General features: G+C 32.6%; 1 protein-coding gene across 8 annotated transcripts in view; it reads right to left on the bottom strand.

Moving 5' to 3' along the window:
- Positions 1–15916, bottom strand: part of RPS6KA6 (ribosomal protein S6 kinase A6) — a 158700-nt gene that overhangs the window by 25376 nt on the left and 117408 nt on the right. For 5 of the 8 annotated variants that reach the window (XM_059051260.2, XM_067023965.1, XM_067023964.1 and 2 more), the window contains 2 exons: positions 15018–15094; positions 13072–13189 (listed from right to left, as the gene is read on the bottom strand). The exons of 2 other annotated variants lie outside the window; for them this stretch is intronic. In XM_059051260.2, the coding sequence (XP_058907243.1) occupies positions 13072–13189; positions 15018–15094 (195 nt within the window). Of the gene's footprint in view, positions 1–13071; positions 13190–15013; positions 15095–15916 lie in introns of those variants that run through there. One more of the 8 variants, XM_067023969.1, reaches the window with a different exon arrangement.

The following is a 15916-nucleotide window of genomic DNA, read 5'->3' as shown; positions in this document are numbered from 1 at the left end:
TAACTCATACATTCAATAGCAAAGGAACAAACAACCAGATTAAGAAATGGACAGGAGACCTGAATCAATATTTTTCCAAAGGCCTACAGACTGCCAGCAGACTAATGAAAAGATGCTCAACATCACTAATTATCAAGGAAAGGAAAATCAAAACCACACTGAGATACCACCTCACATCTGTCAGAATGGCTATTATCAAAAAGACAACAAACAACAAATGTTGGCGAGAATGTGAAGAAGTGTTGGAGAGAATGTGGAGAAGATGGAACCCTCATGCACTGTTGTAAATTGGTGCAGCCACAAAGGAAAACAGTATTGAGGCTCCTCAACAAATTAAAAATAGAACTGCCATATGATCCAGCAACTTCATCTGGGTATTTACCCAAAGAAAACAAAAACACTAATCCAAAAAGTTATATGCAATCCAGTGTTCATTGTGGCAATTTTTACAATAGCCAAGATATGGAAGCAACCTACATGTCCATCAATAACAAATGCATATATATGTGTATATATATATGTGTGTATATATACACACACATTCAATGGAATTTTAATAAACCACTAAAAATGAAATCTTGCCATTTGCAAGAACATAAGTGGATCTAGAAGGTACTATACGAAGTGAAATAAGTCAGAAAAAGACAAATACCACATGATCTCACTTATATGTGGAATCTAAAAAAAACAAAATAAATGAACACACATAACAAAACAAAAAGTGTTATAGATACAAATAACAAGCAGGTGTTTGTGAGAGAGGAGGGGAATACAGTGAATAAAGAAATAGGTAAGGGAGATTAAGAGGTACAAAATTCTAGTTGTGCAATAAATGATTCATGGGTATGAAATGTACAGTGTGGGAAATATAGTCAATCTTTGGTGACATTGTAACTAGACTTATCGTGGTGACCAATTTGAAATGTATAGAAATATTGAATCACTATGTTGTGTAACAGGAACTTACACAGTGTTGTAGGTCAATTATATTTCAAAAACAAACAAGCGAATTCATAGAAAAAGAGATCAGATTTGTGGTTACCAGAGGCAGGGTGTGGGGGAAATAGAATTGGATGAAGTAGCTAAAAAGTACAAACTTCTAGTTACAAGATAAGTAAGTACTAAGGATGTAATATACAACATGATTAATATAATTAAAATGCTGTATATTTTATATGAAAGTTGTTAAATTCTAAGAGTTCTTATTACAAGTAAAAAATTGGGTTTTATTTCCTTAATTTTGTATCTATATGAGATGCTGTATGTTCACTAAACTTACTGTGACAAATATTTCATGATGTACATAAGTCAAATCATTATGTTGCACACCTTAATCTTATACAGTGCTGTATGTCAATTATATAATCAAAAAACTAGAAATTAAAAAATCACAAAGAAATGAAAACCTAAAATTTTCTAATGAGTGAATATATCTTTCAATAATAATGGATAAAATTACCAGGGATTAAGAATGTCATTTCATAATGATAAAGGGGACAACTAATCAAGAGGTCAAATTTATGAATGATTTATGCACCTAAAAACAGAGCTTCAAAATACATGAAGCAAAAACTGATATATCTGCAAAGAGAAAAAGATCAATCCATAATTATGGTTGAAATGTGAAAGTAGATATCACAACAGTGTCTACAGACATTAATAGATTAGTAAGGAGATTTCATGAAAAAACTTTATGACATCATATTCAACGATGAACAATTTCCTTGAAAGAAAAAGAATACCAATGCTCACTCAAGGAGAAATAAAGAAAACCCCAAGCCCAGATGAATTCACTGGTGAATTATAACTGTAAAATAAATAAAGGAAACCTCATTTAAAATGGAGTCTTGCTTATAGGTTGCCCTAGTTTGCTTGTCCTGAATTGCAATTCTCTGCTTTTCCCCAAATAAACTCATTTTCCTGGTAAAATAACTGGCTCTTCTGGTTTTTTTTTAAGGTCAATATAACAAAAATTTAAAAAGCAATTCCAATTCTAAATAATTCTTCCAGAAAACTGAAGAAGAAGTAATGTTTCCCAACTCATTTAATGAGGCCATTATTACCCTGGTACCAAAATCAGAAAGATATTACAAGAAATCCACAAACCTAAATCCCTCATCAACATAATATAAAACTTTTGAACCAAAATTTAGCAAATCAAATTCGGTTATATGTACATATAAAAAGGATAACATATCATGATGAAGTGTTTATCCTGGGGAGACAAGGTTAGTTTAACAATTAAAAATCAATGTAATTATAAATGTTATAATAAAAAACAAAAATATGTGATTTACCTCAACAGATATACAAACAGCATTTGAAAAAATCCAACATCCATCCCTAAGAAAAATGTTCATCAAACTGGGAACAGAATGGAACTTAACCTAATTAAAAGCATCTATGTAAAATCACAGCCAACATCATACTTAATGGTAAAAAAATGATTTCCCTCAAGACCAGGAACAAAACAAGAATGTCCATCCTCTTCACTTCTGTTAACACTATACTGCAAGTTCTAGCCATTGAAAATAAAGAAAATACATCCATATGAGAAATAATTAAAACTCTTTATTCACGAATGACATGATTTTCAACGTTGAAAAACGGATGAAATCTACAATAAACCTACTAGAATGTCATTTTATCAAAGTTGTAGTATACAAGTTCAATACAAAAAACAATTGTATTTCTACATACTAGCAGCAAAAAAAATTAGAACATGAAATTAAAAACAATGCCATTTATGATAGCATGAAAAATAGGAAACAGGGGGCTTCCCTGGTGGCGCAGTGGTTGGCAGCCCGCCTGCCAATGCAGGGAACGCAGGTTCGTGCCCTGGTCTGGGAGGATCCCACATGCCGCGGAGTGGCTGGGCCCGTGAGCCATGGCCACTGAGCCTTTGTGTCCGGAGCCTGTGCTCCACAATGGGAGAGGCCACAGAAGTGAGAGGCCCATATACCACACACACACACACACACACACACACACACACAAAATAGGAAACAGGTAAAATACACAATAAAAGATGTGTAAGATCTGTACATTGACAACTATAAAACATTGATGAAACTAAAGAAGGTTTAACAAATTGGAAAGAGATACCATGTTCATGGATCAGAAGACTCAGTGTTGTTAAAATTTCAATTCTCCCCCAATTGACTTATAGTTCTAACCCTATCTCAATCAAAATCCTAGTAGCCTTTTTTGGTGGAAACTGAAAAGCTGACTCTAAAATTCATAAAGAAATGCAAAGGACCCAGTTCAAAACAACTCTGAATAAGTAGAAAACGGTTGGATGACTAGCAGTATCTAATTTCAAAACTTAATTATAAAGAAACAGTAATGAAGGCAGTGTGGTAATGGAGTAAAGACAGACAAACTGGTTAATGGAACAGAATAGAAAGTACAGTAAGTCCCCCGCATACGAACCTTTAAGTTGCGAACTTTCAAAGATGCGAACATTCATTCGCATGTCCAATCACGTACAAGTGGCTGTGCTTTTGTGTACTTTACTGTACAGTACTGTATAGAGTACAGTAGTACAGTATCTTTATTTCAAGCCCAGGATGTCTGGAAGTAAGTGTAAAAGCAGTGGTGATGTAGCTGGTACTGTTAAGAAGTGCCAGGAATTGGAAGCCCAGAGAAAGGACAAAGAGAGATAATAGGAAGAAGTAACTGAAGAATCAAAGAGATTCATGACACAGGAAATGGCAAGGGATTTTCTTTATTTGAGGAGGTACTGTTAGTTTCTGAGGCACAGGATCTGAATGTAGAACGGTACACGAAGGTTGCAGCAGCCGTTCAGAATGCAATCCAGTGCTGTGTCATTTATGACGAGAAAAAAAGAGCTACTACCAAGACATCACTGGATCATTTTTTTCTAGAGTGTAGATAAAATTGAATCCAGCAAGGAACCAGAATCTGTGCCATCAACGTCAGACATGAGTGAAATTGCAGCTTGCTCTCCGTCTCCTACTGATGATGATCCTTCAGCTCTACCATCTCCTACCCTCCTCCATCCTCCAGTCAGTAACCCTTCTTGCCTCTTCACTCAATGCCAGCCCCTGTATGCCAGCTGTTGTACTGTACTACTGTACTTTTCAAGGTACTGTACAATTTAAAATGTTTTTTGTTTGCTCATTTTTATGTATCATTTGTGTGAAGATATTATAAAACTATTACAGTACAGTACTATATAGCCAATTGTGATAGTTGGGTACCTATGCTAACTTTGTTGGACTTACGAACAAACTGGACTTATGAATGTGCTCTCAGAACGGAACTTGTTTGTATGTAGGGGACTTACTTTATAGAAATAGAACCATGAATATTTAGGCAGCTGATTTTTGATCAAGATAGAAATGTAATTCCACAGAGAACGGATAGTATTTTCAACAAATGGCGCTGGAATAATCATGTGTCTGTGTGGAAAAATTAGTTTTGAACCATATATTGCACCAAAAACAAATACTGAATCAAATCATAGATCTAAAGATGAAACCTAAAACTATAAAACTTCTAAAAGAAAACACAGGGGAAAACACTTGAAATTTTGGGCAAGGCAAAGATTTCTTAGCTACAACACCAAAAACATGCTACAGAGAAGAAAATAGAAATGAAACACTGTCTTTATCAACATTGGAAACAATTAAGATAATTAAATGACAATTTATAGACTGAGAGAAAATATTTGCAAGGCATAGCTCTGATAAAGGACTTACATCTAGACTATATTAGGAAGTCTCAAAACTCAATAATAAAAAAGCGACCAAAATTTTAAAAGGGGGTAAAAGATGTCAATGGGCAATTCAGAGAAGATAAATGGATGGCAAGTAAGCACATGAAAAATGCTCAACATCGTTAGTTACTAGGGAAGTGCAAATTAAAATAATATGAGATACCATTACATACATTTTAAAATAGCTAAAATTAAAGAAGAATGATCATTATCAAGTGTTGGTGGGGACTTCCCTGGCAGTCCAGTGGTTAAGAATCTGCACTTCCAATGCAGGCGGCGCAGGTTCAAACCATGGTTGGGGAACTAAGATCCCACATGCCGCATGGCCAAAGAAGAAAAAAAACAATCAACAACAAAAAACAAACAAATCAAGTATTGGCAAGGATATGGAAGAACTAAACTCTCATACACTGCTGGTGGGAATGTAAAATGGTACGGGAACTGAAAAACAGTTTGGTGGTTTCTTAAAAAGTTAAATATATGATCCAATCATTCTACTCCTGAGTATTTATACAAAAATGAAAGGCATGCATCCATGGAAACACTTTCACATGGATACTCACTGCAGCTTTACTGGAATATCACAAAACTGCCAACAACCCAAATGTCCATCAATAGGTAAATGTACAAACTGTTGTGTATCCATACAACGGATATTATTCAGTGATGTAAAGTAACAAGCTATTGATACACTCCAACATGGATGAATCTCAAAATAATTATGAGAGAAAGAGACAAAAAAGAGTATATACTATATGATTCAATTTATAATCATTTTGAGAAAATGTAAACTAACCCGTAGCATCAGACAGTAGGTCCCTGGTTGCCAGGGAGTGAGGGGCAGGGATTGTGAGTTCCGGATGTGAGGCAGGAGGGAAGGATTATAAAGGAACATGAGGCAACTTTTAGGGGTGATGCATATGTTTATTATCTTGATTTGGTGATGGTTTCATTGGTGTGTAAATATGTCATGACATTAAATTATATACTCATTTTGTTGTGTAGCACACCTCAGTAAAGTTGTTTAAAAAAATCAATGGTCTAGCCCAAAAGAATAGGTTCCTCTACTCCCACTTACCAAAGTATGTTTCAACATATAAATTAACTATACATACTAAAATTTAACACTACTCTGCTCCTCATTAAACTTTATTTGAACTTTTGTACTTTCCTGTGGGTTCTGAGGGTTTACTGAAAGGTACAGGTAGTGATGGTGAGAGAATGAAAAAGAATTTTAGGAGATGGGCCTATACAAATATTGAAATATACTACTATAGCTTTAATTTCACTCATGAGGGGTTTTATTGCTAATGGGAATTTCAAAGATTAACATTTGATCATCAAAGTGCTTTATACATTCTTAATGATATTAGCTAATACTAACTGAACACTTATTATGACTATGTGCTACATTTATTAACCTGGTTTATCTTCATAACAACCCTGAGGTAGGTACTATTATTCACTTCACTTTACAGATGTGAAAACTACAGCACGAAGAGGTTAAGCACCATTCCCAAGGTCACATAGCTTTTAAGTATGTAACACATACTTACACATACATAACTAGTAAGTAAGGATAGGCACCCAGGCAGTCAGTCAGAGTCTGGCTCATAAGTACTAAACTATACTACCTCTCAATCTTCCCTATTAAACTCAATATTGATGTCTGAACTTTACATAATTGCTGCTTTCTTTCTAAAGTAATAACTATCATGTACACACAATGAATGCTCAATGTTCATAGCACTAAGTAAGCATTCATGAAAAATATCAAAATCTGTTTCAGAAAAAAATCAGTTTTTCATAACAAAGTTCAACAATATTGCTTTATTATATATTCATTGAAAAAATTTAACTGTACTTAAGGACAGTTAAAGCTAAGATGGCCATACAATTTGTTATCCAAATGGGAAAGTTGAGAGCCAAAGGCATAAACCAGGACTGTTCCAAGCAAACTGTGATATATGGTGAACCCTGTTAAAGCAAAAAGGATATAATTATTTCTGGGGTAAAATTCAGCTAAGTTATATAAGACTGAGATTGTTAATTAATATTTGGAGACAAAGATTGATTTCCAAAAGCAAAGTGTATTCTCCTTAAATGAAAATGAAAATGCAGTAAACATGGCCATATCCTAAATGCTTATAAAACATTATAATTATTTTTTCTTTGGAAAGATGAACAGAATGCTGATTAGTTTACAATATCAAATAGCTTCATAGCACAGTATCAACATTTTGCTACTTTATTTTAAAGAACTTGAAGTAGTTTTAATAGGGCTTAATCTATCTTACTTCTTTTTAACCTCCCTGAAAAATAAGCAGTAAACTCTCCTTGACAGAATGACGAGAGGATGGATGACAGATGAAAAAGCAAATGTGGCATTATCTTAGGTAATATTCACTGAATTTTCTTGATAGCTAAGAGGAAAATGAGCTCACCCACAGTACACAAAAATCTGTCCCTACAATATGAATAATTCTCCACTTTTTTCAAAGTAGATATAGTAGTGTTGGCCAGTTTTAAGAAAAGATACTGACCTATGACAAGAATGATCACTTATATACAATCACCTGGGTATTTAGTTAGATAATCCAGTTGGAAGAAAGCCATTACTAATTAAAATGATTAACTTAATCTAATCTAGACTTAAATATTTCCTATTTTTTTAATATCCATTTTAAGTAAAAGTCAGCAAAACTCCAAATTCTTTGAACAAACACTAATATGGGAGAATAACAATTTTCCTATTCTTCTCACAGTACTCAGATGGCAAGTTCATTAAAGCTTGGAAACTACTGATTAATAATTCATCACTTCCATTTCAAATTTAATCATGTGACTGAGATAACCCATTTTCACTGCAGTTATTACTAATTATACTGCAAGAATTTTAATTTGGTCAAATGTATTACAATTCATACTTCCTCAGTATAAAATACTGAGTTCCATACATAAGTAACACTTTATGCCCTGATTACAGGTAACAACAAATAATTATCCCTCACAATTAAATAATATCATTCTAATTATTGACTTTGCTAGTGCATTTCTCTAGCTTTGTTTAGACATTGTAGTCTTTCTCTAGTATTATTTGGCACAAGGTGTTTGAAAGCCATAGTACTAGAAGTTCTAGAAGTATTTCAACATAGTGTTTTTGTTTTAAATTTTTATTGGAGTATAGTTGATTTACAATGTTGTATTAGTTTCAGGTGTACAGCAAAGTGAATCAGTTATACATATATCATATATCCAATCTTTTTTTTTACATTCTTTTCCCATATAGGTCATTACAGAGTATTGAGTAGAATTCCTTGTGCTATACAGCAGGTCCGTATTAGTTATCTATTTTAAATATAGTAGTGTGTATATGTCAATCCCAATCTCCCAATTCATCCCCCCCATCCCCTGGTAACTGTAAGTTTGTTTTCTACATCTGTGACTCTACTTCTATTTTGTAAATAAGTTTATTTGTACCCTTTATTTTAGATTCCCTATATAAGTGATATCATATGATATTTGTCTTCCTCTGACTTACTTCACTCAGTATGATAATCTCTAGGTCCATCCATGATGCTGCAGTTGGCATTATTTTGTTCTTTTTTATAGCTGTGTAATATTCCGTTGCATATATGTACCACATATCCTTTATCCATCCCTCTGTTGATGGATATTTAGGTTGCTACCATGTCCTGGCCATTGTAAATAGTGCTGCAATGAACATTGGGGTGCATCTATCATTTTGAATTATGGTTTTGTCTGGGTATATGCCCAGGAGTGGGGATTGCTGGGTCGTATGGTAGTTCTAGTTCTAGTTTTTTAAAGAACCCCTATAGTGTTCTTCATAGTGGCTGTACCAATTTACATTCCAACCAACAGTGTAGGAGGGTTCCCTTTTCTCCACACCCTCTCCAGCATTTATTGTTTGTAGATTTTTTGACGATGGCCATTCTGACTGATGTGAGGTGATACCTCATTGCAGTTTTGATTTGCACTTCTCTAATAATTTGTGATGTTGAGCATCTTTTTATGGGCTTTTTTGCCACCTGCATGTCTTCTTTGGAGAAATGTCTATTTAGATCTTCCACCTACTTTTTGATTGGGTTGTTTGGTTTTTTGATATTGAGCTACAAGAGCTGTTCATATATTTGGGGGATTAATCCCTTGTTGGTTGCTCCATTTTCCAATATTTTCTCCAACTCTGAAGGCTTTATGTTTTGTTTACGGTTTCCTTTGCTGTGCAAAAGCTTTTAAGTTTAATTAGATCCCACTTGTTTACTTTTGTTTTTAGTTTCATTACTCTAGGAAGTGGATCAAAAAAAATCTTGCTGCAATTTATGTCAAAGAGTGTTCTGTTTATGTTTTCCTCTAAGAGTTTTACAGTGTCCAGCCTTACATTTCTATATAGTGTTTTAACTGTAAAGCTGCTGTGCAATATAGATTAAGTAACAAGTAATAAGCTTTGGTATACTTAATTTCCATATTATAGGAAAGAAGTAGGTGAATGATAACACCTTTCCTCTGAGCCTTCTATTATTAAAGGGTTATAGACCTCTTTCTTCTCCATTCCATCCACATAAGCCAAGCTAATCAAGCCTTTCTTCCTCTGGAAAGTCTTCCTTAACATGTGGTAGACTGAAAAGAGTACTGGACTAAAAATCAATTCCAGCTATGCCACTCAGTGTATGACCATGGACAAGATAAATTCTGCACACCTTGGTTTATCTATCTGCAAAATGATGGACCAGATCCCACCTAGCTCTAGAAATCTATGACTTATAAATATGTGAACAAAATACTTCACTTAAAAGCAACTTCAAGCCAAAATGGAAAAGAAATATTTACATAAAACCTGACCACTTATTTCAAATTTACAACCATTCACAGTGGTATATATATACAATGGAATATTACTCAGCCATAAAAAGGAATGAAATTGGGTCATTTGTTGAGACGTAGATGGATCTAGAGACTGTCATACAGAGTGAAATAAGTCAGAAAGAGAAAAACAAATATCGTATATTAACACATATATGTGGAACCTAGAAAAATGGTACAGATGAACCAGTTTTCAGGGCAGAAATTGAGACACAGATGTAGAGAACAAATGTATGGACACCAAAGGGGGAAAGCCGCGGGGGGCTGGGGGTGGTGGTGTGATGAATTGGGCGATTGGGATTGACATGTATACACTGATATGTATAAAATTGATGACTAATAAGAACCTGCTGTATTAAAAAAAAAGAACCAAAACAGCCAAGACAATTTTGAAGAGGAAGAAGAAGATGTGGTAGTGATAAGGTGTGGAGACTTATTTATGCAATAACAAGACTTTTAAAATAAAAGTAGTGTAATGTTGGCATGGGAGTGGGCAAGTACTGTATGTCAATGTAACAGTTCAGAGTGCTCAAGAAATTACCCACATATAATGATAACTTGGTGTTATTATAAATTGGCATTATATTGATTAATCAAAAAAAAAAAACCTGACCATTTATTTCAAATTTATAGCCATTCACAATTGGAAAATATTTATATTTCTATACTGGACAATAAAAGCTTATAGTGTAAATTAACAATGCAAGGTATACTTGAAGAAAAGATTAAATAGCTTGTGAAAAGAGTATTCAATTAAGTATTTATTATGCTAGGTATGATAGGAAATGCAAAGGTGAATATGACATTTAAAGCTCCCTGAGTAGGAAAAATAAAAATGCGTACAAATGAATATATAACCAGGGAGAAAGTGATTAAGTACTAATACTCTAATAAAAGTACATACAACGGAGTAATAGGAATGCAGTTGAGGAAAAGCACAAGTTGCTCTTTCTAAAGAAGGCAAGGGAGGAAGCCACAAATAACTGTCTTATAAAAACTTCTACTGGGCAATTCTTTTTTTGGTCAAGGGTGTATGTAGCTGAAATAAGTGACATTTTACTCACTTAAATTATTGTAAAATTTAGATAGAAATGCCTTCTAATTAATCAGGTATTATTGTGTTTATTTTTAATATATTGTGACACCATGAAAATTTCATTACTCTCTTGCCTCTTCTACTTTTGTTTTGTTTACCAGATTCTTCTCCTGTCCCCACTGTTTAACAAAAGGGAAGCAGCAATGTCAATGTCCTCAATGCTGAAACTATTGTAGCAATAAGACACACAAAGCTAACATGACTTCCACTATCACCCCCACCCCCACCCCATTTAACTGAATGAACAAATTCTAAGAACTGTGCATGGACAGGAGACAAACAGAATCATTTTCTATATGCTTCTGATAGTGACGCTCACCAATGTCAAGAAAAGCACTGGAAAGGGAAAAACAACTTATAAGGAACTATAATTGAGTAAAACAATTGTCATGAGGTGACAGTACATGTTACAGTTCTCTCAAATAAAGGGAACTAGTATAAGGGGTTATGGGTAACTGAACAATAGTTTACCTTCATCGTTAATTTAAAACAGACAAGAAATTATCGAATTGTTAAAATGTACAGATTTTTTTAAAGTTCATATAGCTCACTTGCTCAGTAATCTGCCACCATTTTCAGAAAAAATTCCAAAGACAGAACTAAAGTAATTTAATCCATAAAAAGGGAATACATGAAAGACCTTGTGAAATATTTCAACATCCCCCAATATCTTTTTTCTATGTTAATTTCTCCAGAATATCAGACTAAATAAGGTGAGAATAAAACTGAATTTTGATATCTATTATTCCTTAAGCACTACACAGACTCAAACATAAAACACACAGAACATGGAAAGCCAAAAATCTAAGCACAAGTGGCATATAAATCTCTATTTCAGCATTAGATTCACTGTTGCTCGTTATTTCTTTTAAAGGAACACAAGAGTATCATGTGTATAGCCTTAAACATTGGAACTGTTCCTTGGGAAAATGTACGTTTTGACACATGACCTGGCAGACTAGAAAATACATATATTTAATGAATAATAGTAGTTTCAATCACTTTATAAAGGGAAATCTGACAAATTATAAATAAACCAAATTGCATAGAGATGAAATTTTGGAATTGGAAGGAACCAAAGGGAGAACTTAATCCCCAAATTTTACAGATGAGCAAAGTGAGGCAGCTAGTTAGTAGATCAAAAACTAGCACTCAGTTCTCTTGGCTTCCAATCAGGTGTTCCTTTTACTACACCACACAGCATACTTGTGTTATGGCTAAGACCCAAACACAATCCCCTCCCTGTGTTTCTAATATTTAAAAGGTAATGATAATCAAATCCCTGATTTTTTTATTCTACAGTGATCAGGATACAAGATTTACTCCATAATGTATCCTATAGATTAGCTAATGTCCTTGAGACAATTAGGTTTTATCATTAGCAGATATTAAATACAAGCAAATCCTTTTGTCTTAAAATGTTTTCTACTTCAAAATGTAGCTTAAAAGCTTCAAGGCCCTATAAACCACATGCTGACAACTTTGGGTTGTTGTTTTAAAACTTAAAATTTTTAGACTATAAATGTAAGAATTAGTATTCAAGCCTTGACCTATTATTTTTTCCCTAAATTAAGTAAGGCCAGTTACTTTGAAACTTCACTAATAACGACAGCCACTAGCCACCTGTGGCTATTAAGCACTTCTAAAATGTAGGTACGTCCAAATTCAGATAGGTTATAAGTATAAAATACACAGCAAAATTTGAAAAAAATTAGTATGAAAAAGGAATGTAAAATCTCACTGATTTTTTAAATATTGATTAGATGTTGAAATATTTTGGATATACCAGGTTAAATAAAATATATTATTAACATTAATTTCACCTGTTTGTTTTTAATGTGACTACTAGAAATTTTAAAATTACATACATGGCTTGCATATTGAACATTTCTATTGAACAGCTCTTAGCCATCAATCGTAAATATCTAGGTACAACTGATAAAAAGTTTGTATATTCTCTAAGATAAAAATCACCTACATAATCACTAGTCAATGTCTGTGCTAAAGAAGATATGATGTGTAAAATCATACTAAATGCAGAAATCAACTTTAGTTGGCTTTATGTATTTTTTCCTCAGTAGATTTACATTTTTGGTTTTGGTTAAAACTGGAACTGGTTTATATTCCCTGATCACATGTGGACTGATAAGAGAGAAATGTGTCCCAGAAGCATGGCAAAAAAAAAAAAAATCAGTCTTTGTCTTCTTCAATCCACACATATATGTGAGTTGACTTAAAAACAAATACTGACATAAAACACCATCAGATACTCTGCAAATGCAGACTAAGCTATAACTTAAAGATTTCAGGAATTAACAGTAATTCAACAAAACAAAACATTTATAATTTATACCTTTGCTCCATCTGAAATACTGTCCCAGTTTCCACCACTCAAAGAGAACTTTCCATTGCCTATACGCAGCAGTATCTCTTCAGGAGTATCATTGGGACCATTAGCAAATGGAGTATAGCTATTAATAAAAAAGATTTGAGTATACATAAGGGCCTAATATATATATTAAATCTAATTGAAAGTGATGAGTATAGAACTAAAAGAATATATTTACTATAGCAAATTAAGAATACCACCTAAAATTTCCCTTTACTGTTCATATGAAATTTTACATTTCAAACAATAAACTTAATTCTAATGAATTATTTAACAAAATGAAGAGTCTTGCCTACATCAATATTTTTTTTTGCCTTTGGTCAGTTAATCAATGTAAAATAAAATAAAGGTAGCTTTTTATGTAGCTCTACATTCTGAAAATCAGACCAGAATGAAACATGCAAATTTTATATTCTCACAGGTATAAGTTAGCAAACCAAATATACCTGCTATGAAGAAATTGTTAATTTTATATATTCATAATATATTTATTGAATTGGCTCAAATTTATTCATTAGCATTTTATCAATATTATCAGTGAAAACAAGTTAACAATAGTTTTAATTGTTTATGAAAAACTGGTTAAATATTTATATCAATGTAACAGAAAAATCCTCTATAGCCATTACAGTTATTACATGGATCAGTATTCACGGACAGAAAGACAAATACATTGTATGAAGTTAAAATAGTTTAAAAAATAATTATAGAATGAGAAAAAGTGATCAGTTTTATACCATTGTAACAAATGGAACTAAAAATGGTATTCAAATTTGGGAACAGAAAGCTTATGGTTAAAAAGTATGAGGAAGATGTCTTAATGTGTTAATGTGTTAATTCCCTCATGTAACAATTAAGTTGAGATAAACACACATACATATGCACACACACAAAATGTTTTGTTTAGTCACAAAGTAAATATTTGAAAGCAGCTATCTAGAAATCGTATCCCATGTTTTGAAACCAATACTGCTAATTGCTGTTCACATGCAAACTTGAGCTACCCTTAACTTTAGCACTTGCTGTGGTCATAACTATTTTGCATATATCTAAAAGTACGTGGAATATACTGACAACTTTGGGTTGTTGTTTTAAAACTTAAAATTTTTAGACTATAAGTGTAAGCCAATAAATAATTTAGAGTCACCATTTTCATAACTTATCTTTATAAAGCTCCTGCTATGTCAAGCATATTTTATAATAAATGGCTTCTTTAAAAACTCACACCTAAGTACATTATAATTCTTCACATTCCATTCTACACATTAGACTTTGCTAAACCTAGCCTTTATCTACAGCTACACATTTTTACTCCTAAATAAAAGTGCTACTCATTATTAAGAGTAAAATAGCACTTGTATTATTTATAAATTAACAATATTAACACAATCCAATGGTTACATTTTTTAGTATTTCTTTAGCCTTTGAAGAGAAGGCAGCTGTACGTGGTTCTGTAGTTTAGTATTGTTACTATTTATTTAGCTTTGTTATACAGCTCAATCTTACTAAATCTCTACTGCCAAGAGAACCAAAATTCATGTACTTAAAAAACAATTAACATCAGCAAGTTCAGTGGGTAAGCACCTGCTGAACCATGAAATTATTTTATGCTCAAGTAAACATTTTCAAAAAGTAATGCACTCAAATGTAAAATATAAAAATAAAAATATATGCTTTATTTTAGAAGTTTTAGTTCTAATTGAACAATCTTTTAATTATATATCTAAAAATGCCTCCTTAAACACCTTACCTTATGTTTTTTTAATTTTATAAGTACATAATATATAATATTTTGAAATGTTGATAGCATTTTCCTTAAGGTTATTTTCATCTGTCCTCTTTTGAGATGAAAATATACAGGTGAAATTCAAATAATGATGGGAATTAATTTGAGTATATAAATTTCTTACCCAGCCAACATTGTGTAAAAAAGGACTCCCAGGCTCCAAATATCACAAGCAGCATCATAGCCTTGTTGCATAAGAACCTGAGAAAGAAATACTCATCTGGTACTACTCAGTATAAACTCAGTTTTCTCACCTAAAAAAAAGTTGTGCTTCTAATAATCTCACAAATGTTCACAATTTAGCTCATTTTAATCTTTTCAAAAATAGATTCACAATGTTAAAGGGAAAGTCTTCTGCAATTAACAAGCATTCAGTAAGTAGATATTAATGTGATTAAGCAACATGAGTGATACCAAAAAACAACCTTTTAAGATATGATCCCTGACCTCAAAGAGCTTTCACTCCTCCTCTCAGGAAATCCAGACACATCAAAATTTAAAATAATATGTACAGAGAGCTTAATATATTCTACAGAGTACTGTCTTTTAACCCTGACACTGACTCTATGAGATAGATATTACTTCCATTTTGAAGATGAGGAAACTGAGGTAAATGTTAAGTAACTTGCCCACTATCACAAAACTAGTGAGTGGTGGAGCAGGCATTCTTACTCTAGTGTCTGTGATTTTAATATCTATGATAATTGCCTCCTTACTACACGAGAGGTGGTAAGATAATATATAATCTCATAAAAGCAAGATGCATTTATATTTTATATACAAGGCTCATGTCTTAAAAAAAATAGTATATTTCTGGATCACAAACACACATTTGATAAATTCTGAATTGTTTCGTTAATTTTTCATATAATAATTTAGGTAGTTTTTTTTTTCTTTTGAGACTAGTATTAATAAAAATCAAATAACATATTTATTATATATTCATGTGAATATTCTCTGTGAAGTTAATAGCTAGTTTGAGGTGAAATGAGGCCTTTTTTTAAATTTAGAAAAACAAGGGCT

Source organism: Kogia breviceps, chromosome X, assembly GCF_026419965.1.
Source record: "Kogia breviceps isolate mKogBre1 chromosome X, mKogBre1 haplotype 1, whole genome shotgun sequence".
NCBI lineage: Eukaryota > Metazoa > Chordata > Mammalia > Artiodactyla > Physeteridae > Kogia > Kogia breviceps.
This window is presented reverse-complemented; position numbering and strand designations above follow the sequence as displayed.